The sequence below is a fragment of the Rattus norvegicus genome, chromosome 5, assembly GCF_021556685.1.
Source record: "Rattus norvegicus strain SHRSP/BbbUtx chromosome 5, alternate assembly SHRSP_T2T, whole genome shotgun sequence".
Lineage (NCBI taxonomy): Eukaryota > Metazoa > Chordata > Mammalia > Rodentia > Muridae > Rattus > Rattus norvegicus.
In genome coordinates this window covers 152109574-152131590 of record NC_141538.1, presented here as the reverse complement: position 1 = coordinate 152131590, position 22017 = coordinate 152109574, and the positions used below count along the sequence as shown (strand labels likewise).

The window sequence follows — 22017 nt, the reverse complement described above, 5'->3', positions numbered from 1 at the left end:
TCCTGACCTGCTGTGTGACTTCGGATAAATCGCTTAGAGTGTCTACTAGGAGAGAGTAAGGTCTCAAGAAAATCCCAAGCTGCCTGGAGGTGTACGTCCATGGTACTAAGCACATCCAGGCCTGCAAACACTGGGTTCCACACCCATAACCAAGCAAGCAAACATAACAAAAAAAGAAATCCCGTATCAATGGAGCCTGGCTCGCTGGAGGCTTTTAATAAATTAGCCAGCTTGTATCTCACCTGGAAGTAAGTCTCACCACACCTGGGGCCTAAAATCTCCTTAGGTGCAGGCGAAATCTTAACCAGCGAGAATCCTGATCCCACCAGACCTGGACTTTGCCCTCTTCACGAGAGACTCATGCTCAAATCAGACCACAATCTGGTCGGAGCGGAAGAGGCGCAGGACCTGGCCTGAAACCAGCGCCCTCAAGTGATAGGGCACAACAGACTAGGAGGAAAACGCGTATTAGAAAATCGCCCTGGGGGCGCTGTGGGTCCTGGCGCTGACTGGCTTGGGACACGGGGGATCACACCGAGACCCCAAAGTGTAGCCTCCCATGCTGTGCGGAAGCTTTCGAAAGGGGGCGATCCTAGGACTTGGCAAGCTGAGAGCCAGAGGGCACACGGCCCAGGATCCTTCCTCAGGCGGGATCAGGCCCAGGACGTCCCATGTAAATGTGGGGTGGCAGCCCCTCCCCTTGGAGGAAGAAGGCACATCTGGGTTAACATCCCAAAGGCTGCTAGGGCAGGACAACGGAGGCCCGGGAGAGGTCTGCAAAGCGGCACACACCCCGGGAAGACGGAACCCGCAGAGCCTCCGGTGGGCAGGGCCGACAGCGGGCTGGAGACTGGTGTGAAGGCGAGGCTGACTCCCGGCGCGTTGGGGGCGGGGGTCCGCGCGGGGAATGCCGCGCCGTGGGGGGACTGGGCGGGGCTACTCAGGCCCCGCCCCCGCGCAGGTAGCCAATGGGCGCGGCGGCGCCCGGTGACGGAGGGAGCCGAAGTGCGAGTGCCGCGGCGGCGGCGGACGGCCCAGCCAGAGCGCGAGGGGCTCGGGGGCGTGCGGGGGTCTCGGTGCAGCAGCAAGGACCCCGGGGCCCAGAGGCGGCACAGCCCGGGGCCGCCCGGAGGAGCGCGGGCGGTCCGGCGGCGGCGCGATGCCGCTCGCCCAGCTCAAGGAACCCTGGCCGCTCATGGAGCTGGTGCCGCTGGACCCGGAGGTGAGAGGGGCGGGGGACAGGCGGCGGCGACCGGCCAGCCCGGATCCGCACCGGGGCGGGGCAGGGGCGGCCCGCAGCGTCTCTGCAGCCCCGCGGGGACGCGAGTGCCCTTCGGTCTCTAACCCACTGTCCGGCTCCACCCCCTTGTGCTCCGGGTGTGCGTTTGCAGGGGATGGTTCTGCTGGGCGCTCAATACCTCCCTGCGGTAGCCAGGAGAGGGAACCCCACGGGGTGTTGAGGTCTGACCCCTAGGACCCTTCCCGCTCATCATCTTTTGGTAGCTGTGGGAGTTGCCCCAATCAGTGCAGAAGGGAAAGGCTTGGGTCAGATGTCTGGGCTTCTACTAGAGACAAGGATCATGGGAATCCGGTTTCTCACCGTTCCCTCTCCCCAAGACATCTCTTCGTTACTCCACTTCTGACCTTAGGAAGGTAGCGCCTCTGGACCCCTAGCAGTTATGGAACGTGGGACGATACCACCTCTGGAGTTAGAACCTGCTTTCCTTTGCCCTAAAGCTAATGACACTGGTCTTCCTACTTCAGGTTATGCTAAAGAGTGGGGAAAGCCCTTAGACCTTGTGAAGATTGTCTCTGTAAAAGAGACTCTGCTTCTGTCTTCCTCTCTCCCTCTGTCTTCCTTTCCTTTAGAAAAGGCCGAGCCCTTGGGCAATGTGGCTTCTGCCACCTAGCCTTTCCCAGAAGCAACTCCTGTCCTTTTGAGGTCTTTGTGGTCCGACCCTGCACATGCAGGAGGCCACTTCTGTGGTGTCCTGTCACCCTGGGATCAAGGTCAAGTTCTGAACCAGCAACTTTAAAACTTTCCCCTGCTCTCATGTTAAGGAGGCGGCAGGTGAAACTCTGCCTTAACTGGGGTACAGAAGGCAGGAGGAGACCTCACTTGATCCCAGAGCCTAGATGACTTTTCTCCTGGCTTGAACCTCTTTACCTACGTTTGGTACCTCAGGTCAGTCTCCCTGAGCCCTGCCTCTCAGGACCACAGGTAGAGGGGATCCACAGTGAGGTTCCCAAGGCACCCAGGGCACGCTGCCCCTTTAAAGGGATGGCTTACACTGGCTATTGGAGGGTGGGCGCGGCTGGATTAGGTAACCAACCTGAAGGCGCAATTTGGAGTAAATTGTTCTGGGATCTTCGCCATGAGGTTTTTACAGGCCCTACACAGCCGCTCGGAGGTTCTCTGGCTGACTCACCCTCCTAGGTGAGGAACATTGCTCTACGCGGCCCCTGTTGCCTCCCCCTCCTCCCCACTCAGGACTGGGGCACAAGGCCTGAGGGAAGGCTCTGAGGTGTACTCCTTTGCCTGGGCACGCCCCTGCCACCTGGGCCTCCCGAGGAAGGTAGAGCTGAGCTGGATATGGTTAGGGAGTGACTTAGCCTAGAGATTCCTAGTGTTATACTAGCAAGTGGGGGGTGGGGGGGAGGTAAAGCTCTAGGAGTGCCGGCCTCCTCCAGGGCAGCACTTCCTGCTTCCCTTTGGGAAATCCTGAGGCCAGAGGCAGCTTCATGGGGGGCCAGGTTAAACCGGAAACATCTTAGTTTGAATACTGTGGCACCTGATTTTGGGAGCGGAGACTGTCAAGTTTCCTGGGACGTTGGAGAGTTCTCCGTTGAGCTTGAGCTTTACTTGAGAAATGCTATGTGTCCCTCTTCGAGCTGTCTGGGCCCCTCTTTCCAGTGCCACAGATGAGCTTCTAGCTCTACTTCCTGGGGCCTGACAAGGTGCAAAACCCTGGGTACTGCGGCCCGTGTCCCCTCCCCCAAGCCAAGGAGGTGCCTGTGGACTGGGTGTTATTGTTTGGGTAACCAGAAGCCATGGGGCAGCGAGGGTGTACATGCTCACTGGAGAACAGGGCCTTGCTGTTCTTCATGCAGATGACTTGTAAGTGATACAGCGCCTGGCCCGCAGGTACTGGCGCCATTGTGGGCAGCTTCTGGCCAGGAAGGAGGCAGGTAAGGGGGCCGGCAAGAGCATTTGGCAGAAGAGGTCTGGGATCTGAATTGCCCTGTCTTCGAATTGCTGTCACCAGAAATGGGCTGCTGGCAGGCAGGGCCCAGGTGGAATAAACCAATTTGACATAGGGGTAAGGATGCTACCTGGGCTTTTCTTGGTTTTGCTGAAACCAGCAGAGCCTTGTGTCTCCAGGCTTTATCCTGTCAGGGCTTCACTCTCTCTACTGTTTATTGACATTACGTTGCAACTTGTCAAGTTAGAAGTTATGACCCCCGTTTTCAAATGGGACAGCAGAACTCAGGGATGCTGGTGTGTGCATGAATAACAGGGCCAGGGTTGGAACTCGGTGCTGTCGCTGTTGGCCACCAAGCACAAGAGATTGGAAGATGAGCAAAGGGTGGGTTTAAACTGGCACAGGTGGCAGGTAGGCAGAGAGCAGCTCCGGATGTTGGCACACACTTCCCGGGCCACTTGTCCAGCCTTGGCTGAGGGCTAGCAGTGTCCTGGCACTTGGCCCCCAGGCTCCAGCAGTGCCCAGGGCTGCCAGTGCTGGGCTCAGAACCCAGTTCCTGGGGCTGCTTCCTGCCTCCAGGGCACGTGCTGTCTTTCTCCATCTGTTCTACTCCCAGCTTTTCCAGAAGCTGCTCTGGACCCTTAGATGGAAAGAAGCGAATCTGTTAGGACCCGACTCTCACTACTGGAAGGGGTGCGGGGCTCTAGGGCTTCTGAGCAGGTGGCCATCTTCATGAGTGGTGCTCCTGAGGAAGAGAGAATGGAGTGCTCCAAAAGGCCAGAGGACCGTCCCTGTCCCAAGCTTTCTCCCTGGTCCCAGGATCTGGTTGGCTTATCTTTTCTTCCTCCCCTCCCCTCCCCTCCCCTCCCCCCTTTCCGTTTCCCCTTCCCCTCCCCCCTTTTCCTTCTACCAATCCAGGGCCTTATTTGTGCTAGGCAAGCACTCTACCTCTGAGTTAAACCTCCCTGTAGGCCCTTTTAAAAATCTTTTTCCCCAGGAGCCGAAGAGGGCATTGGATTCCCCCATACCCCCAAAGCTTCAGTTACAGGCAATTGCGAGCTGCTCGACATAGGTGCCAGGATTTGAACTCATGTCCTCTGGAAGAGCAACAAGTGCCATTTACCACTGAGTCATTCATCACCCCTTAGGCTTTTTAGACAAGGACTTCCTTCAGTCTCCTAGGTCACAGAGTGCACCTGCTGACCCGTTAGACATGGAGTCACAGTACAGAGGAAGAAACCAAGACTGAGAAGTAATGTGTCGATGGCTTTGTGTTTACACAGCTGTGTTCTTCCTGCTGCCCACATGTCGGACCAGAAGGACAGATGGTCTCTGCCATCCTGTCTACCCCTCCAGTCCTCTTTTGAGGGTGGATCACGTCTCTGGAGATCCTGAGAAATGGGTCCATAGGCTCCGCTCCTAGCCAAATAAGGCTTGGTGGCAGAGGTCCCCAAATTACGCTAAAACCAACTTGACACCTCTTGCTATGCCTTCTCTCCTTCGTTGGGGATTTAGGTCTGCGGACCAAGTTAGGACTGAGTTATGGACCCATGTCTGCCGCCTGCTAGCTCTGAGCCCCTTTGCTGAGCCTCCTCGGAAAAATACAAGAACCTACACTGGCTTCCTGGCTGTCTTTGCTGGTTGACCTTTTGCCTTTCATTCAATAAACTGTATGTTGGACCCTGGTTCAGCACGAAGGAGCAGATGAAAGACCCAGGTCGTGCCCCCTCCTGAGTTTAGGTGTGTGCTCAATGCCGAGGATAGGGGCTGGGTGGGCAGAGAGGTAGAGTTCGAGTGGAGCCCTGAGAGAAGAGCAAAAAGGGTTTTCTTGTTAGGGTAGGCCACCATGTAAATTCTCAATCCTCTAGAACAGGTCTTTCTGGGTTCTCAGATGAGTTCAGTGGAGACCCCAAAGAACACCCACTAGAGCTTGCTTCAATGGGACATTGCTAGAACTGGATGACACAGGGAAGATTAGCATGATGTCTGGGCAAGAGTGGCACACACGTTCATGAAGTGGTGCATCTTTCAGATATTTTTAGGAGTTATTTTTGTGTGTATTCACACATGATGTGCATACATGAGCACTCGTGCGTGTGCGGGGGCCATAGGACAACTTTGTGGAGTCAGTTCTCTCTTTGCACCCTTTTGTGCTTTCTAGGGATCGAACTCAGGTCTTCCGGCTTGGTGGCAAGCACCTTAAATGGATGAGCCACCCCGCCAGTCTAGCAGTCCGTGTGTTTAAAGCTCGAGAAAGGTTATTTTTGGCTGCCCTGAAATCCTTTCAGGTGGATGAAAGTGTCAGAATTCGTCACTTTTATCAAGGTGAATGTGGTGTGAGTCTTCGTGACTGGCCACTCAGTAAATGTCATTTGGTTTACTACTTTAACAGGCCAGAAGACTGTTGATTCTGTATGGGTTAATAAAAAGATGGGAACTGGGTAGGGATGACAATCATGGCTTCAGTGACCACTTTTTATGGGCCAGTCATATGCCAGCTGTGTACCTAGGGCTTGATGTCACTGACTTTAAGCCGTCCTCATTTAGTCCCATTTTACAGGTGAGAAGACTGAGCCATGAGAAGTGTAATGACCTCCTCGGGGTCATGCAAATGGTAGAGGCCAAAATTTGAACGCACATCCTTTTTAATCCTGGTGCCGGGTAGTTGGAGATGGTGGTGGTCTTGGGTTGCATGGTGAGAAACTTAGTCCCAGTGACAGAGGATGTGAGGTTTTCAGTGGACAGGGCCTGAGTTGATGGACGCTCAGGAAGATGAGGGTCTGGAGTACCTCTGGAAGGCTGCAGCAGGGGCTGGCAAGCAGGCTGTTTGTGGATGTAGGTAAGACAGTTCCTCTGTGAAGTCTTGTCTGCTGAGTGAACTGAACTTGGCAAGTGCATCTGCCTAGCCCTGCTCTTAGGCTCTGACCAACCTGTTCCTTCTCAAAGTGTGTGTGTGTGTGTGTGTGTGTGTGTGTGTGTATGTGTGTATGTGTGTATGTGTGTATGTGTGTATGTGTGTATGTGTGCATGTGCATGTATGTGTGTATACCTGTATGACTCTTGGTTTCTTGGGGAGGATTAGGGGCATTAAGGGGGCTCAGGATCGGAAGGATGTCCTAGCAGGCAGGGGGCAGCTACTCCAGGAGCAGGAGGTTACGTAATAGAACTTAGCTGTCCCTGCTGTTGCCAAGCAAGGCTGAAGCTGCCCCATGAACCTGACTCTTGGCTCTAAAGTCCCAGCCTTTGGGAACCTCCTGTCTGTCTTACTGTGCTCAGTCCATGCCAGGAAGCTTGGGGACAGCTTCCTCAGGTGGGTTTCGAACTTCAGAGCACATAGGCATAGAGAGACAAGCTGGGGTATACGCCAGGGTAGGTAGTTTGCATCTGGGGTAAAGTCAGAAAGAAACAGGATCTCAGAGGTAGGCTATGCCCCAGCCTCTCCTGCAGGCAGCTCCCAGGCCTTTCCCAAGAAGTTCCCACATTTGGGGAGACCTTTCAGATCCCTGCTTTTCAGTTGTGTGAGGGCTCGCTCTATCTTTAGACGTCCTCCTCTACCTATGGAGCCAAGGCCTAACTTGTGCCCCAGGTGTGAGGCCGGGAGCCCAGCCATGACGCGTGGCAGGCACTTTGCAGAGCAGCTGTAGCACAGGTTCTCGGAGCTGCTCTCCCGGGTCTCCCCGTCTATTGGGAAGCGTGGGACTGTGTGTGACCCATGGTACTGTGGAGAAATGCAAAGGCATGGCGGATACCGCCAACCGCTTTACCTGTTGATGGGTTCTCGGAGTCAAGCAGGGCTGGGGAAGCCACCAGAAGGGGACACCTGCCCCAGCCTTGTTTTCTTCCATCTATTGAGCAATTTTGGGAAGTTAGGGTATCCAGAAGGTTGCACAGTCTTGGCTGTGCGCGCCCCTTCCCTCTCCCTGGGAAGAGGAAATACCTGAGGCGAGACTTTGATTAGATGGGGTGTTTGCCTGCAGATAAATTTTGACATTCCCCTCGCTTTGTTTCTCTTTTCCAGAATGGACAGGCTTCAGGGGAAGAAGCTGGACTTCAGCCATCCAAGGTAAGGACTACAGACTTCCAGTGAAGTCTTGGTCAGAGAGGAGAGGAGAGGAGTGTGAAGGCCTCGGCCTCTCATCCCATCGCATAGCTTGGCTCTCTTCCTCTGATTCTGTCTCTGCTCAGGACGGATAACACTGCTCTCAACTCTCCTACTTCAAAGGTGAGGGAGCTTTCATTCCTGGACTCAAAGGTGTGGCCCAGAAAGGGCCAGGGACACGTTCAGGATCCAAGGGTTCTGGCTGGCTGTGACCCACACCACCACACCTCCTGGGTTTATTATGTACTCACAGTTTGTGCCTCCCGAATGACTGGGGAGCTCTGTGTGTTGTGCTGATCTCCTTGGTGGGAGTGGGGGCCACAGGGCTTGGGAGCATTTGGGCCTATGAATTGGAATGGTAGATTTGCAAAACCTAGTAGCTTTTCCTAGTAGCAACCTCCCAGATGGCTTCTTGAAACCCCCCCAGCTCCCAAAACAAGGTGCAGTCATTTATTCTGCCTCTGCTTCCCGGGGCCAATCCATTACCTCTTCCTGTTTTCTATTTAAAAAAAAAATAAATTAGTACTTTTTTGTTCTTTTTTTATTTTTTTTTTTAAGGATTTATTTATTATGTTTACAGCATTCTGCCTGCATGTACAACCGCAGGCCAGAAGAGGGCATCAGATCTCATTACAGATGGTTGTGAGCCATCATGTAGTTGCTGGGAATTGAACTCAGGACCTCTGGAAGAGCAGACAGTGCTCTTAACCACTGAGCCATCTCTCCAGCCCTTGTTGTTCTTTTTTAAAATTAATTTTTTTTAGATAGGATCTTGGCCTGTAACTCTGGCTGGCCTCAAACTTCAGAGATCCATTTGCCCTGCTTGGCCTCCCAAATGCTAGGATTAAACGTGTGCGCCACTGTGTCCAGCCAAAAATCAGTATTATACTTTCATTTAATAATTTCGCGTGTGCTCTTGTGTGTAGGCATGCACGCATGCATGTCCCTAGGCATGTGTGGAGGCCAGTGGACAACTTGCTGAAGTCCGTTCTTTCTGTCATGCTGATGCCAGGGATCAAACTCAGTTTGTCAAGCTGGCGTTAAGTGCCTTTACCCACTGAGCTTTCTCACCGGCCTGCCTTGCTGTTCTACATAGCCAAAAGCTCCTGTGTGACCTTAGTTGGATACCTTGCCCTCTCTGAACCCGCCTTTCTCATCTTTGTAATAGGAAGAACCACACCTAAGTCACAGAGAGAAAGAGAGAGAGACAGACAGACAGAGAGAGGGAGAGACAGAGAGAGAGACAGAGAAAGAGACAAAGAGAGAGAGAGCACACTCGCGAGAGCACTGAGGTCACAGAGATAGTGGCTTTGAGAGGCTTTGAAAGCCCTCTGGGCAGCATCTCTGCAAACCTAGATTCCAGGTGCTCCTCCCCACCCAAGAGCTCTTCTGTCCTGTCTGAAAGTTGGGGAGTACCCAGGACTGAAGTGAAGAACATGACGTGGTAACCGCCTGGCACACAGTAGAACTGCCCTCAAGCATTGCTCGGTTCAACTTCCTGCCCAAGGCCCCGCCTTCCAGGCCTGGGGTCAGCACAGCTGTAAGTGTGACCTTTGATTTGGAGTCAGGCTTGGCTCTGATGTTTACATTGACTTAGTTTCCTAAGATAAGGTAGCCAGCTGGGTGTGGTGGAGCCTGTGTTAAGAGAAATAACCAACCCACTCCTGCTGTTGGTTACTGTAGCAACGGAGCCGTGGGGGCCTGTAAACCTTGTAGCTTGGACCGTCCTTATCTCTCACCGTGTCTGGAGATTGATTCCACGAAAGAGCTGCTCCTCATTCCCTAGAGATAAATCGAGGGAGTAACTGGAGGGTGGTGGACCAAACCTTTAATCCCAGCGCTCTGTGAGGTAGAGGCAGGCAGATCTCCGTCAGCTGAGGTCAGCCTGGTGGGTTCAGGATAGCCAGGGCTACCCAAAGAAACCCTGTCTCAGGAAAACAAAAAATAAACAAAAGCCCAGAAGCATCCATTGTGTCCCCAGTGGAGAACCAGGCATTCAGATCTTAGGTTTGAAGGTCCAAGGGGTCATAGTACAGGCTTTGGGGAACTGGTAGTGAGCTCAGCTTGGTCTCTCAAAGGTCAGAGGGGCCAGGTCTGGTGATAGGCTGTAATACCAGTTCTTGGGAGGTAGAAAGAGGAGAATCAAGAGTTCAAAGTCATCTCTGGTATATAGTGAGTTTTGGACTAACCTGAGCTATGTAGTACAGAGTGGGTTTTGGGCTAGCCTGAACTACTTGAGACTGTCACAAAACCAAACCAAGAGAGAGGCCAACTGGAACAGGGAGTTTGTCGAGGCAGGGACCTAAGGCTCCTGCTCTGGGGTGGTAGGTCCTGGGGTGGGAAGGGGGTCAAGCCTGGAGACAGTATGACTTGGGGTTCTCAGACGACACATAGTGGAAAAAGTTGGATCATGCCTGGCATCACACTAGAAGCTCTGTGTTCATTTATCTTTAAGATTTATTTTTATTTTATCTGTATGGGTGTCTTGCCTTCATGCATGTCTGTGCCTCGAGCGTGTGGTGCCCGAGAGGACCAGAAGAGGGTGTCAGGTCCTCTGGAGTTGGAATTAGAGATGATTGTTAAGTGGTTAAGTAGGTGCTGGGAATCGAACCTGGGTCCTTGGGAAGAACAGTCGGAGCTCTTAACCAAAGAGCAATCTCTCCTGCCCCGTGTACAATTTTCAGAGGTAGAACATTTCCCAGATGAGAACACTGAAGCCTTATGTCACACAGTGCTGGGGGGGTGGGGTCAAGCTATGTTTGACCAGAGCCACATTCCTCCCTCCCTGGCTGGGGAATCCCTAGTACGGAAGAACAGTGAGTATCTATCACCCCAGGTGCTAGCCCAGAGTGCAAACTGAGCTCTGTGCCTCTAGGATCCTCAATGGCCACTTCTGGGCTTAGTACACTAGGGGGCGCTCACCCTGCTGTAGGACCTCGTGTAGTGGTTGGAACAGGCTGTCTGGCCTTGAGGCATGCTTGGTGCATTATATTGTTTCAGAGACACGCCCCTCGCCCAAATGCGCTGGACACCTCAGAGAGCCCCTAGGCGTGGAGGGAGGGTGGAGACAGGAACATTGCAGTTGGTGCTAAGATGGGGAAATCCTGTGGTCACGGGCACAGAGAACTTAAACAGCTTCTGGGCCCCACATTCCTCTCTGGAAAGTGATTAGTAGCACAGGCATCCTCAGCCAGTGTCACCTGAGCTCATGGCTGAATGCGGAGAGGTGATCTCTGCTGTGTGTGGTAGGTGGAGGAAGGCTGCATGGGGCTGGGGCACCTGCCTCCCTTCCCTGCGGAGTTAGTGGTTGGCTGGGCTTTGAGAGGCAGGAGAGGGAGGCGGGCCTTCCAGTGGAGGTGAGGCAGGGGTGGACACTTGGGAGCCAGGCAGTCTGGGCTATCTTCCTGTGTCTCCGTTTGCCTAGCCTGGGACAAGTTGCTCCTTCAAAGGACAGAATAGAGCCTATCTTGCTGGGCATGATGGCACAGGCCCTTAATCACAGCATTTGGAGGCCGAGGCAGGTGGATCTCTGTGAGTTCTAGGCCAGCCAAGGCTATTTATCAAGACCTTTCCACAAAACAAGAAAAAACCAAAAGGAACCTAACATTTAGGGCCTCCTGGAAGAATGTGCTGTGTGTATAAATTAACAGTGTTCAACAAGGTTTGCGCCCCCAGTGTTGCCATTTAGTGCTGGCTCCATTCATTGTCCATTACAGATGGAGAGAGGTCTGGGGTTTAGCATTGATGGTGTCGGGCAAGCACTATGGATCCCGTTGTCTTCTGTATCCTCAGGATCATCAGAGCTCCACTTACACTCCCTCTCCCCTCCTGGGAGCAGACTGGGTAACCCAGGCCCCCTCCTCTGGCTGTCTCCGGAGCTGGACCCCTTTGAAGTGCCTGCAGGTCTATTTTGAGAGCAGAGTATCTCCCGCCTCCCCTTCTCTCTTCCTGTTTATGAAACCCTGATCCCTCTCGGATCCCTTGTGTTCCCCTGGCCTTGGAACTTTAGGCAGGATGTGACTCTGGGCTTTGGGGAGCCTCAGGCAGCCTCAGGTATTGAGAGAAGCTTCTCTTGGATGACCGGAACTAGCCATGCTACCTGCTTAGCGCCTTGGGATGCATGAAGAGCTCTCTTCCTTCAGCCTTCCCTGGGGAGAGCCTGTGGTCTAAGTAGAAAGAGGTTTTGTTTACGGTGTCTTTTCTCCGTGGCCCATTTGGCTTCCAGAGGCATCCTTCCAAGGGGATGGTTTGAACCTTCATCTTGGCAGGGGAGAGGCAGATACTGAGGTAGACATTTTGCCTGGGAGCACCACGTGACTCACATAGACTCGTTACCCCTCTTCCCTTGCGCCTTCCCCACATCGCTCTTTCTCAGCTTGGACTCTCTCTGTCCCTCAGTCCCTCTGTCCATCCGATGCCTGTTAATCCTCAAGACCCAGCTGGACTGTCTTCATCCAGAAGGTCTTCACCCTCCACAGTCTCTGCACTTCTGGGCAGCAATTCTGGGCAGTGACAGCATCTTAACTGCAGCTCTGTGGTAGGGCCGTTGTCTCTCACGTGGATGAAGCAGGGGCCTGGAGCTGTCAGCCATGTCCAAAGGAGAGATGCCGGTGTCTAATGCTTGTGGGAAAGCCTTGATGGAGGGGTCAGGATGGGGGGTAAGGGTAAGGTCAGTGATGAAAAGCTTTTCCTGCAGGTACAGGTTTTTTAGTTTAACCCTTACTGTCCCCTGTACCATCTTCACGGCCTTGGGACTGGTCACTTTCTGCTAAGTCCTGTATCCTTATCACTGAAGTTGGAAAATGGTCCTTCCTTGGGAGCTGTGCCGAGCCGGGGCCTGGGGGACCTCCCTCAGCAAAGGCTGAAGGAACGAACAAGTGCTTACGTCCTCACATGATGGGAGACTCAGTGCTCTTTGCTTCTCCCGGTCTGACCTGGTGCCTGGGACCAGCCCTGGGATGTCTAGGCACAGCCAGCCTGCTAAGAGGCTTGCTGGGAGACGCCTGTGGATTTTGCCGGCTGGGGAAGGGAGTGTTACTGGTCCCTAGGATCAGCAACCGACAAGTAGGCTTGAGCATAGCAAGGGTTCTAGAGGACAAGAATCAGGTGGTATGGCTCTGGGCTTTTCTTCCTGCTGCTCTGGGGAGGGCCAGAAATGTGAGCTGATATCCCTCCTTCCCCCCACCAGAGGCTTCACGTCCTCACACGGTTCAGCAAAGGAAATTCCGAGACCATCTTCTTCTTCCCGTCCCTTCTGGTACCCCGGTCACCACCATGCTTCTTTCCCTGTTTATGGGGACTAGCAGGTTGAGGCAATCCCCTCAGAAGCACGCTTGTGGTGAATCTTCGGGCAGGCTGCCCCTGCCTGAAGAAACAATTGGGGCGGTGTCTTTCACAGTTCCACAGGCCATCTACCACAGACTGTTATCAGAGCCCTGTGAGGACAGGGAAGGGGAAATGTGGGGTGCGTGAGGGGGCATGTGTTTCTACACTGGGCTGTCTAGAAAGGGTTTCCGATCACCAGCCCGAGTGAATCTGTCAGCTCTGTGGGTGTGTTAGTGTCAGAAGAGCTGCAGCCCCGTAGAAAGGGATGGTCCTGGTCCATTCCTGGTCTCAGTAGCTGCCTCCCCCTCCTCCTCCTCCTCCTCCTCTCCCTCTTCTTCCTCTTCTTCCTCCTCCTCCTCCTCCTCTTCCTCCTCTTCTTGGATTTTCTGACTTCTTGTCTATCCCAGGATTTAGGATTAGTTGTTTGGACAGAGACAGGACCAGTCAGGGTGCTGCCTGTTCTGTTGGGGGAAGGGTTATTTAAGTTCTGGGCTGGGTCAGCCAGACTGGACTTGCAGACTTCTGTCCCGTATGTCCTAGGGGAGCCCCCAGGGTATATATTTTCAAGACCTGAATGCCCATTGTGTGGGCATCACATGGCCTCGAGGCTTGGGTCCGATTTCCTCTCATCTCTTCCTGGGGGTCAGGAGACAAAAAGGTATAAACCTTTGGGCTTGCCCAGGGTTCTAACTTGGGGTCTGCAGTGCCCCCTCCTTAGCAGGGGAGCCTAACCCATCTGGAGTTCCTCCTTCGAGCTGAGAGGGAAGTGAGAAGGAGGGGAGCCAGAGACCCTGCCTTCTGGGCTAAGAAGGCTAAAAAAGCAGAAGTTGTAGGAGTTACAGGCCCCTCTGGCCACCAGCCTGAGCCCCACCATGCAAACACCAGCTGATTTCCCCAAGGTTGAGAGAGACCCCGGCTTCTGTCCCAGAAAGGTAGGGAAAAGGGTGATTCGTCTCCAGAAGTGTCTGTCATCATGCCTTTGGGCACGGAATAGGTGTGTGGGAATCTCTCTGATCCCTAGAGTTTCCGGGTAGCTGCATCTGTTCCCAGCGGGTCTACTCAGGCAGACAGCTCAGAGTTGAGGAGCAGATCTCAGGGTGGGTGAGCAGGAATTGCTGTGTGTCCTTGGCCTAACCATAGTCACTCTCTGGGCGGTGCCTTATGTCTGTTCTACCAGATTACTCTCGGGACACTGACTGGCCTACAGTATTCTGGGGTTTGACGGTTCACTGCAGAGCCTCTGAGTCTCAGAGTGAGGCTTGGAATAGGAAGTCCTAGAATGGTGTTAGGACTGAGAGAGGGCGGGCTTGGGAGGGCAGGAAGTGGGCTCTGGCTGATTTACCTGCCCACCCTTTCCCGGCCCTCGAGGCTGCTGACTACAGTCAGATGGGACCCAAAGGAGGGACTTGGCTCAGGACAAATCTGTCATTGGCTTGTATTGAACCTGAACCACAGTTTCCTGTCCCCCGAGAGGGGTTAGAAGTTTTAGGGATGTTTAGATCAGAGTACAGTTAAGAGATGTCTCTCTCAATCTCTTCGTCAGCCCTGGGGCTCCCTAGGAACCTCCTGGAAAAGTTTTGAAAAACCTCCGAGATGGGATTGACCACCAACTCGGTGCAGCTGCTGGGTACTGAGGCTGGCAGCTTATGTCCCCACCTGAGCACTTAAGCAAGAATCCAAAACTATGCTGTGCCTTGTCCTTCCTTGGGGACCCCTGTCCTGCTATCTACCTGGGTCTGCCCTGACACCTGTCAGTCTGTGAAGGTCTCTAATTCTGCCTGGCTCTCTGCTGCCAGCCCTGTCTCCCTCGCTGGGTTCCAGACTCTGTCTCCAGTTGATAAGTGCCTGTCTTCATGAATTGGGTCCCCCGATAATTGTTGAGTGGCTTCTTCCTCCTGTCTCTGCATGTTCAGATGAGTCTCCGTCACATAGATGCGAGTTTCCTTCTGGATAGTGAAAGTGTATTCTTGCCTTTACCACTGGATACAGGTCTCCCAACACCTCTATGTATTGACTATATGTGCCTGTCTGTTTCTGTCTGTCCGGGGATGGTCCTAGGATGTCCCTTGCCAAAGGTCCTTGTATTATGCCTCCCTGCCTGTTGGATGAATGTATTATATGCTACGTACACGCTGTATGTATGTCTTGTCTGATGGGTGTCCTTGGCTTCCACTACATGGTAGATGCCTGTCTCTGTCTACAGGATACCATGTCAGGTCCCTGTTGTTCTAGGACCTATCTGCTCAGCAGCTGGGTTGATATGGGACTTTCTCGCTGTAGGAGGATGAAGGGGAGGGCCAGAGGGCAGACCTCAGGCACCGGGTAGTTGGGGGAGAGAGAAGGGAACAGAGTGAGGGTGGATGGCTGGAGCTGGGAAACCACAGGCCCTGTCTGATTGGCTGTCTTGAGCCTGGCCCAGCCCCCACGCCTTCACCCTGCACATCCGCCTTGGGCCCAGCCACCTCCTTGGCAGTCCCAGTTGTTGCTTACCCTTGCCATGGTGCCGTGGCCCTGCTGGGCGGATGGAGCAGGACCCCAAGCTGCCCCGTCTGTGGCTCAGGACCCTGCTCCCCTGGCTACTCAGGAAGCAACGGTCCAGGATCAGCCAGACTCTGCCTGGCCCTGGCTCTGGTCCCCAGCAGGACTCGGTAAGTGGACCCGGACATCTGGTCCTGGCTTGGCAGTAGCCCCTAGAACAGGTGTTTGGGCAGCCGGTTTGGTCTAAGTTAGCTTTGGCTTCTTCTGGCCCCGCTAGATGACTGGACCTTGCCCGGGACTCGCTTCCTGGGGAAGTAAGGAGACATCACAGTGTCTCAGGGCAGGACTGGCAGATTGGAGGGCCAGAGAGGTCCTGTAACAGCAGTGACTCAATGCTTATCAAGGGAAGTTCGGTAGGGTGTAGTTTTTCTGGCCTTAACTCTCGATTGTTCCAGATGGGCACCAAGTGGGTTGGGGGATGTCCTCCTGACTCTTGAGTCTCTGTGTACCTCAGTCTTTCCATACAGCCAGAGTTTGGCTCATCTTATCCTGCCTAGCAAAAAAAAAAAAAAAGAGGCCCGGCTCTACCTCCCCATTGTGAGCTCAAACCTTACTTCCTATTGTGGCAAAACCCAAACAGCTGGGGGAGGGGAGCCTCAAGGGCTGGCTTGAGTTTATCTCTACACCAGACCCAAGCCTTGGGTCAACTCTTCCTGGCCATGTCTGTAGCGTCCCTTGTGTCTGAGGAGGCAGGAGCATCCATGCCACAGGAACAGGGCCTCACCTGAGCTGGCGCTCCGGTAGTCGGCCTTTGAGACACTGTTGGTACCCATGAGCCTGACGGCTGTTGAGGCACTGGTCTCTTGGGCCTGTTTTGATCTGGTGAATGGCTTGGATATGCTGTGTGCCATGTTGCCCGGGAAGGGCCCCACATCTACAGAGGGGCCCACACCTACCAGCTCTGTCCCTCTGTCAGGATGAGGGCATCCTCAAGGAGATCTCTATCACACACCACGTCAAGGCTGGCTCTGAGAAGGCTGATCCATCCCATTTTGAGCTCCTCAAGGTTCTGGGCCAAGGATCCTTTGGCAAAGTAAGTTAGAGTCCCTTGTTGGAAGGGTATCACAGTCTTGTCTGAGGTGGAATGTCAGGGGCTACCTTGGGATGTACCAAAGGAACAGAGGGCAAGGAGCAGGGGGGTCCCTTTGATATACCCAGGGAGAGCTAAAGGTCCACTTGGGGTCCCAGGGACTGTCTAGGTCATATTGGAGGCTGGGAGACAATTGGGCCAGCCACCTCCCACCTCCTTCCTGATTTGTCCTGACCTCTGCCTTCTCAGGTCTTCCTGGTACGCAAGGTCACCCGGCCTGACAATGGGCACTTGTATGCCATGAAAGTATTAAAGAAGGCCACGCTGAAAGGTGAGTAAGAGAACTTCTCTGGAAAGAACTGAGGCTGGGCTTAGGATGAGAGAGAAGCCCAGGCCACAGGGTTATGGAGCCGGCGAGGGAGATGCCTCTGTCTTCAGGGGTCTCTGACAGAGATGGAAAACAAGCCTGCCTTCAGCTGCCCTTGCCTCGCCTTCCCCCTCCTCTAAAGCCAAGTAAAGGCCAGTGCCGAGAAGGAAGTAGTGGGGTACAGAACACTTGGGGCGCGAGACTCAGACATCACATTATTGATGAAGCATCGCTGCTTCATGGTGCTCGGATAGTCTAAGGGAGATATCTCTCTCTCTCTCTCTCTCTTTTCTCTCTCTTCTCTCTCTTTCCTCTCTCTTCTCTCTCTTTCCTCTCCTCTCTCTTCTTTCTTTCTCCTCTCTCTTCCCTCTCTCCTCTCTCTCTCTCCTCTCCTCGCTTCTCTCTTCTTCTCTCTCTCTTCTCTCCTCTCTCTCTCTCTTCTCGCTCCCCCCCCCCCCAGAAGACTCAGACCATAGAGGGGTATGGGAGAGCTAGGCAGTGGTGGTACATGCCTTTGATCCCAGCACTCAGGAGGCAGAGGCAGATGGTTCTAGGATAGCCAGGGCTACCCAGGGAAACCTTGTCTCAACAAAAGCCAAAGAAGAGGAGGAGGGCAGGAGAAAAGAGGCAGGCAACCTGGGAGTGTAGAAGCTGGGATCCGTAAGAGAAGGTTGACTGGGGTCAGGGCCACAAGAGTTGGATGACAGAGGTTCAGAAAGGATCCCCAAGCTTAAAGTCAAGAATTCTGGGGACTTAGAAAGTGCACGAGGATGGTTAGTAACTGGCTGAGGGTCAGTTGACTCTGATTGGTCTGGGAGCCAATGTAGCCAGAAATCAGGTGGAGCCCATGCTAAGCTGGGGAGTAACAGGGAGAAAGGAGGGGCCAGCCATAAGGACTGATCTGTCCTTGGCCTATCAAAGGCTTTAGTGTAGGCTAATAGTAGGAGTATCCCTCAGGAGGGATTGTGGGGTTACAGGGAGGAAAAAGATGGAGAGATGTGGTCGCTGCTCTAAGGGGCTCATGGACTGGTGGGAGAGTGTTTACATGGCCTGTCAGTTGGGTATAGCAATACCTGGCTGTACACATAGATGTCCAGGCCAAGGAGTTGAGGGGTAGGCTGTGGAATCACAGGGGTCAGATGAGGCGTCTGGGGGACACTCTGGGGGCAAGTGCAGGACCTATGCCTTGAAGAATGTTAGGAATTTACCAGAACAAGATGGTAAAGTAAGGGTTGGGGATTTAGCTCAGTGGTAGAGCGCTTGCCTACCAAGCGCAAGGCCCTGGGTTCGGTCCCCAGCTCCGGGAAAGAAAAAAAAAAAAAAGATGGTAAAGTAAGGAAGGACGACTTCCCCCAACCCAGAAAGCAGGGACCATGTCCCTTTGGTGGCTGAAGCGTGAGGTGTGTTTGAAAGTGACTGGATTAGTTACAACCACACAAGGCCCCTGCCACATCTAGTGAGAGAAACATAAGAATCAAAACACAATAAGATGCGTCTTGACGTCTTGATGGGGAGTGCCAGCTTGTGGGAGCCCAGAGGTCCCAGCCTTGCCTGCAGGGTAGGGATGCTTCCCCGAGGCCGTAAAGTCTGAACTTAGTCAACCAAAAACCTGCTAGTGGTCGGAATTTGCTTGGCATCTTTTTTTATCCCCATCCCCAACCAGACATTCCCGAGACTTGTCATCGAAACGCAGGGTAGAGGTAGAGCAGAAGGATCAGACATTCAAGGCCAGTGTTGGCGACATCATGACTTCCAGGCAAGCCTGACCTACATGAGAGCTTGTCTCAAATAATCCTCCCCAGCAACTGGAGGAAAAGGAAGTTAATAAAACAAGGGAAGGAAGGCTGCTTAGACCCCAGAATGGCGTTTTAATATTACACTTAGAAGCTGTTGTGGAGGATCGAAAGAGGCTTGATAAGTGTGTGCTGAAGGGATACAGAGTCAAAGGCCGGGGACCTCAGAAAATTAAGCACCCTGGGGTACACGGTGCTGCAGGGTCTGGTGGTGGGTGAGGCTAGACAACTGGGCAAGACACAAGGACTATGCCTGGACGTCTCCAGGAGACCAAGAGCCACCTGAGGACCCAGAACATTCCAGAAGGAAAGAATTAGCTGAACGTCCCAAGGATGAGAGCACCCTGGTGGGGCCTTGGAAGGCTGAGGGAAACCTCACCTAGAGGTGGACTTTGGGGAGAGGCTGTGTTGGGTGTGTTCTACTAGTGCCTTCTTTTCTCCTCTGGCCAGTGCGTGACCGTGTTCGGACCAAGATGGAGAGAGACATCCTAGCTGACGTGAACCACCCCTTCGTAGTGAAACTGCACTATGGTGAGACCCCAGACCCTGCCCAAGTGCCACTCGTCCCCTCAACGTCCACCCTCACCTACAGCCTGCTGCCTTCCTTGTCCCTTGTCCAACTTCTCACGGGCCTGGCCAAGGAGCCCAGAGTAGAGGCATTTGTCACAAGCTGACACTGGCCCAGCTGATCCCACATTGGCTTCCTCCTCTCTTAGCCTTCCAGACCGAGGGCAAGCTCTATCTTATTCTGGACTTTCTGCGTGGTGGAGACCTGTTCACACGACTCTCAAAGGAGGTAAGCTAGCATCCCACCGCTGGGGACCTGACAGAGAGTCCCATCCTGGGCCTGTGGGGAACACTGTCATTGTGGTGCGGCCTGGAACTTCCCGGCTCTGTTTGACAGTCGAGAAATGCCACCTGCCTCTGAGAATTTCTCTCAGGATGGGCTAAAGATGAACGGGGTCTAAAGGTGACACTGCTGTGATTTCTAGTTGCCGATCCCTCAAATGCTTGAGATAGACTGTGTGCTGGCCGAGGGGAAGAGGTCCAAACCCACCCAGGAAGCTAAAGACTTTGTCATGTTGTTGATATAAAAAAAAAAATACAATACAGGCCTCCACCGCCACAGGAAAAAAATACAAAGGGCCCAGTAGAAAAGGATCTGAACGTCATTTCTCAAAACCAAGATCATTAATACAATCCAACCATGGGAGAGAAGCAAGCTTGACCAGGCATTGTGGTACAGGCCTTAAGTTACAGTTATTTGGGAGACTGAGGCAGGTGGATTACAACATGAAGGCCTGCCTGAGTGACTAAAATATATATGGCTGAGACGTCAGTCAGTGGTAGAGAGTTTGTCTAGAATATACCAAGACCTGATTCAGCCTGGGTGTGGGGAAAGGTCACTCTTTCTGAAACAGCACCGACAGCAAACTTTACATGGGGACACACAGACAGACTCGTGGGCACACAGGTGTGCATATAAAGGCCAGAGGACAACTTGTAGGAATTAGTTCGCTGCTTCCACCACATGGGCTCGAAGACACGCAGCCAGTCTTTACCCGGGAGTCTCACTTTCTCAGAAACTTACTTTCAATATTTAAAACATTAATGCTCAGCTGGGCGGTGGCGGCAGCCACACCCTTAATCCCAGCACTCGGGAGACAGACCGGGTGATCTCTGAGTTCAAGGCCAGTCTCGTCTACAGAGCAAGTTCTAGGACAGCCAGGGCTCCTCAGAGAAATAATGGTTCATCAGGCAGTCCATTTTCATGATTCAAAAGAAAGATATGCACGGTCAAGTCTTAATCACTACACAGTCCCTCTACCCCCTGGAAGTAAACATTTTTTTAATTAGTTTTTTTTTTTAACCTTCTGTAAATAAATCCTACACATGTTCTGAGTCCCTACCCCTACTTTCTTACATGAGAAGTATTCATTCCTGCGCACTGTCCTGTGCCTGGCCTCGGGTGTCAGTGTGTCTCAGATTGTTCTGCATCAGGACAAGAGCAAACTCCTTGTTCTATGTCATGGCTGCAGAGCTGCCCTTCCCCCCTCCCCAACTGCCCCCACACCCCTCCCTCCACCATCCCACTACCCCCTCCCTCCCCACCCCCTCCTGCGCCAGGAGAGGCGGTTTATTCCAGTCTTTTATTCCTGGGTGTTTCCATTCTTTGCTGTTTCCAAACTCCAGCACAGCGAGCGACTCGGGTATTAAAGATATTGACTCTTTATTACAGTCCGTCTATACAATTAGACTGCGTGTTAGAGAAAGATTAGAGGAAGTTGCATTGCCTACGTCCCCCCCCCCCCCCCCCAGCACCAAGAGGCTCCACTGCCCAGTAGCCCGGCTCCTCGGGAACAGGGTGTGCCAGTGGATGGGTGTCTTTTTCCCTGTGGCAGGTTATGTTTACAGAGGAGGATGTGAAGTTTTACCTGGCTGAGCTGGCACTGGGCCTGGACCACCTGCACAGCTTGGGCATCATTTACAGAGACCTCAAGCCTGAGAAGTAAGCGAAGCCCCTGCCATACTCCCGCCCTTTCTCCCGGGTGCAGGGACTGACAGCCCTTGGGCCTTTTAGGACTGGGCCACTCACTCAGTGTGTGGCACTCCCCAGGAACTTATCTCTCTTTGGGGCTGTCAGAGGGGTGGGTGGTTGCAGTGGTTGGCCAGCAGCAAATTCACCGTAGATAATTAGGAAGTGCCTGATAAGTGTGGCTATTACTAAAGGCCGCAGGGCAGCTGTGGGCCCCACCCAGACCTCCTTCCTAATACAGTGTGACATCGGACATGCTGCTGTTAAAAGATCGCTTCTATTTTCTTTCTTTTTTCCCTTTTTTGGGGGCAGGGGGTGGTGTTCAAGACTGGGTCTCTCTGTGTAGACCTGGCTGGCCTCAAACTCACCAAGACCAGCCTGCCTCTGCCTCCCGAGTGCCGGGCCTGAAGGCGTGTATTACTACCGCCCACCTCTAAAGATCATTTCTTGATCTGTTCATTCTGGGGTTGGCCAATGAACTGCCTTCCAGTGCTGTCTGGAGAGCTGGGATAGATCCTGTTGGTAGAGTCAGACACATGCTAAGTCAGGCGTTATGGTTCTCCGCTGTGGTACCAGCTGCTAAAGAGGCTGAGTCCAGGAGTTCGAAGCCAGCCTGTACAATGCAGTAGACCCTGTCCCTGAAAGGAGAAAAAGACCCAGAGCCATTCAAACCTTGTGACTACAAGGAGTTACTTTCCTGAGCTCCATCCTTCTACTCTTCCATGGAGTAGAGCTGGGCCAAGCCCTCCTTCTGGGCAAGCTCCATCTCTCTCCATCCCATGGTACCACTAGAACCTACACAGTGCCTGGGGCTAAGGATTTCTGACTCGTGTCTCTCTGTTACAGTATCCTTTTGGATGAGGAGGGCCACATCAAACTCACTGGTGAGTGAGGCACCAGCTCCTTTGGGCTCCTGGGAAGGATGGACAGGCTCCGTCTGATGGGTCTCAGCTGATGGCCACAGTGAACTCAGCTAGTTCACTGTGCTTCCTGCAAGAAGCAGCCAAAAGCACAGGCCCCCGTTACTTATCTTTTGTGTATGGGGTTCTGCCTGCCTAGGCCTCTGTGCCTCCTGCACGTGTTGCCCACAAAGCTGGAGTCGCCTACAACTGTTAGCCATCCTGTG

General features: G+C 53.3%; 2 protein-coding genes across 9 annotated transcripts in view; both read left to right on the top strand.

Annotated features, from left to right (window-relative positions):
- The window catches only part of Cnksr1 (connector enhancer of kinase suppressor of Ras 1), a 460720-nt gene that overhangs the window by 338589 nt on the left and 100114 nt on the right, over nucleotides 1-22017 (top strand). The gene's annotated exons all lie outside the window — the stretch shown is intronic.
- Rps6ka1 (ribosomal protein S6 kinase A1) overlaps nucleotides 993-22017 on the top strand; it is a 39202-nt gene continuing 18177 nt past the window's right edge. For 2 of the 8 annotated variants that reach the window (XR_015620088.1, XM_087551331.1), the window contains exons 1-7: nucleotides 13459-13559; nucleotides 16082-16198; nucleotides 16445-16526; nucleotides 18806-18886; nucleotides 19072-19151; nucleotides 20758-20864; nucleotides 21738-21775. Coding sequence is in view for 5 of the 8 variants with exons in the window: in XM_087551331.1 (XP_087407457.1) it covers nucleotides 13500-13559; nucleotides 16082-16198; nucleotides 16445-16526; nucleotides 18806-18886; nucleotides 19072-19151; nucleotides 20758-20864; nucleotides 21738-21775 (565 nt within the window). In the remaining 3 variants the exon portion in view is untranslated. 8 annotated transcript variants of the gene reach the window in all.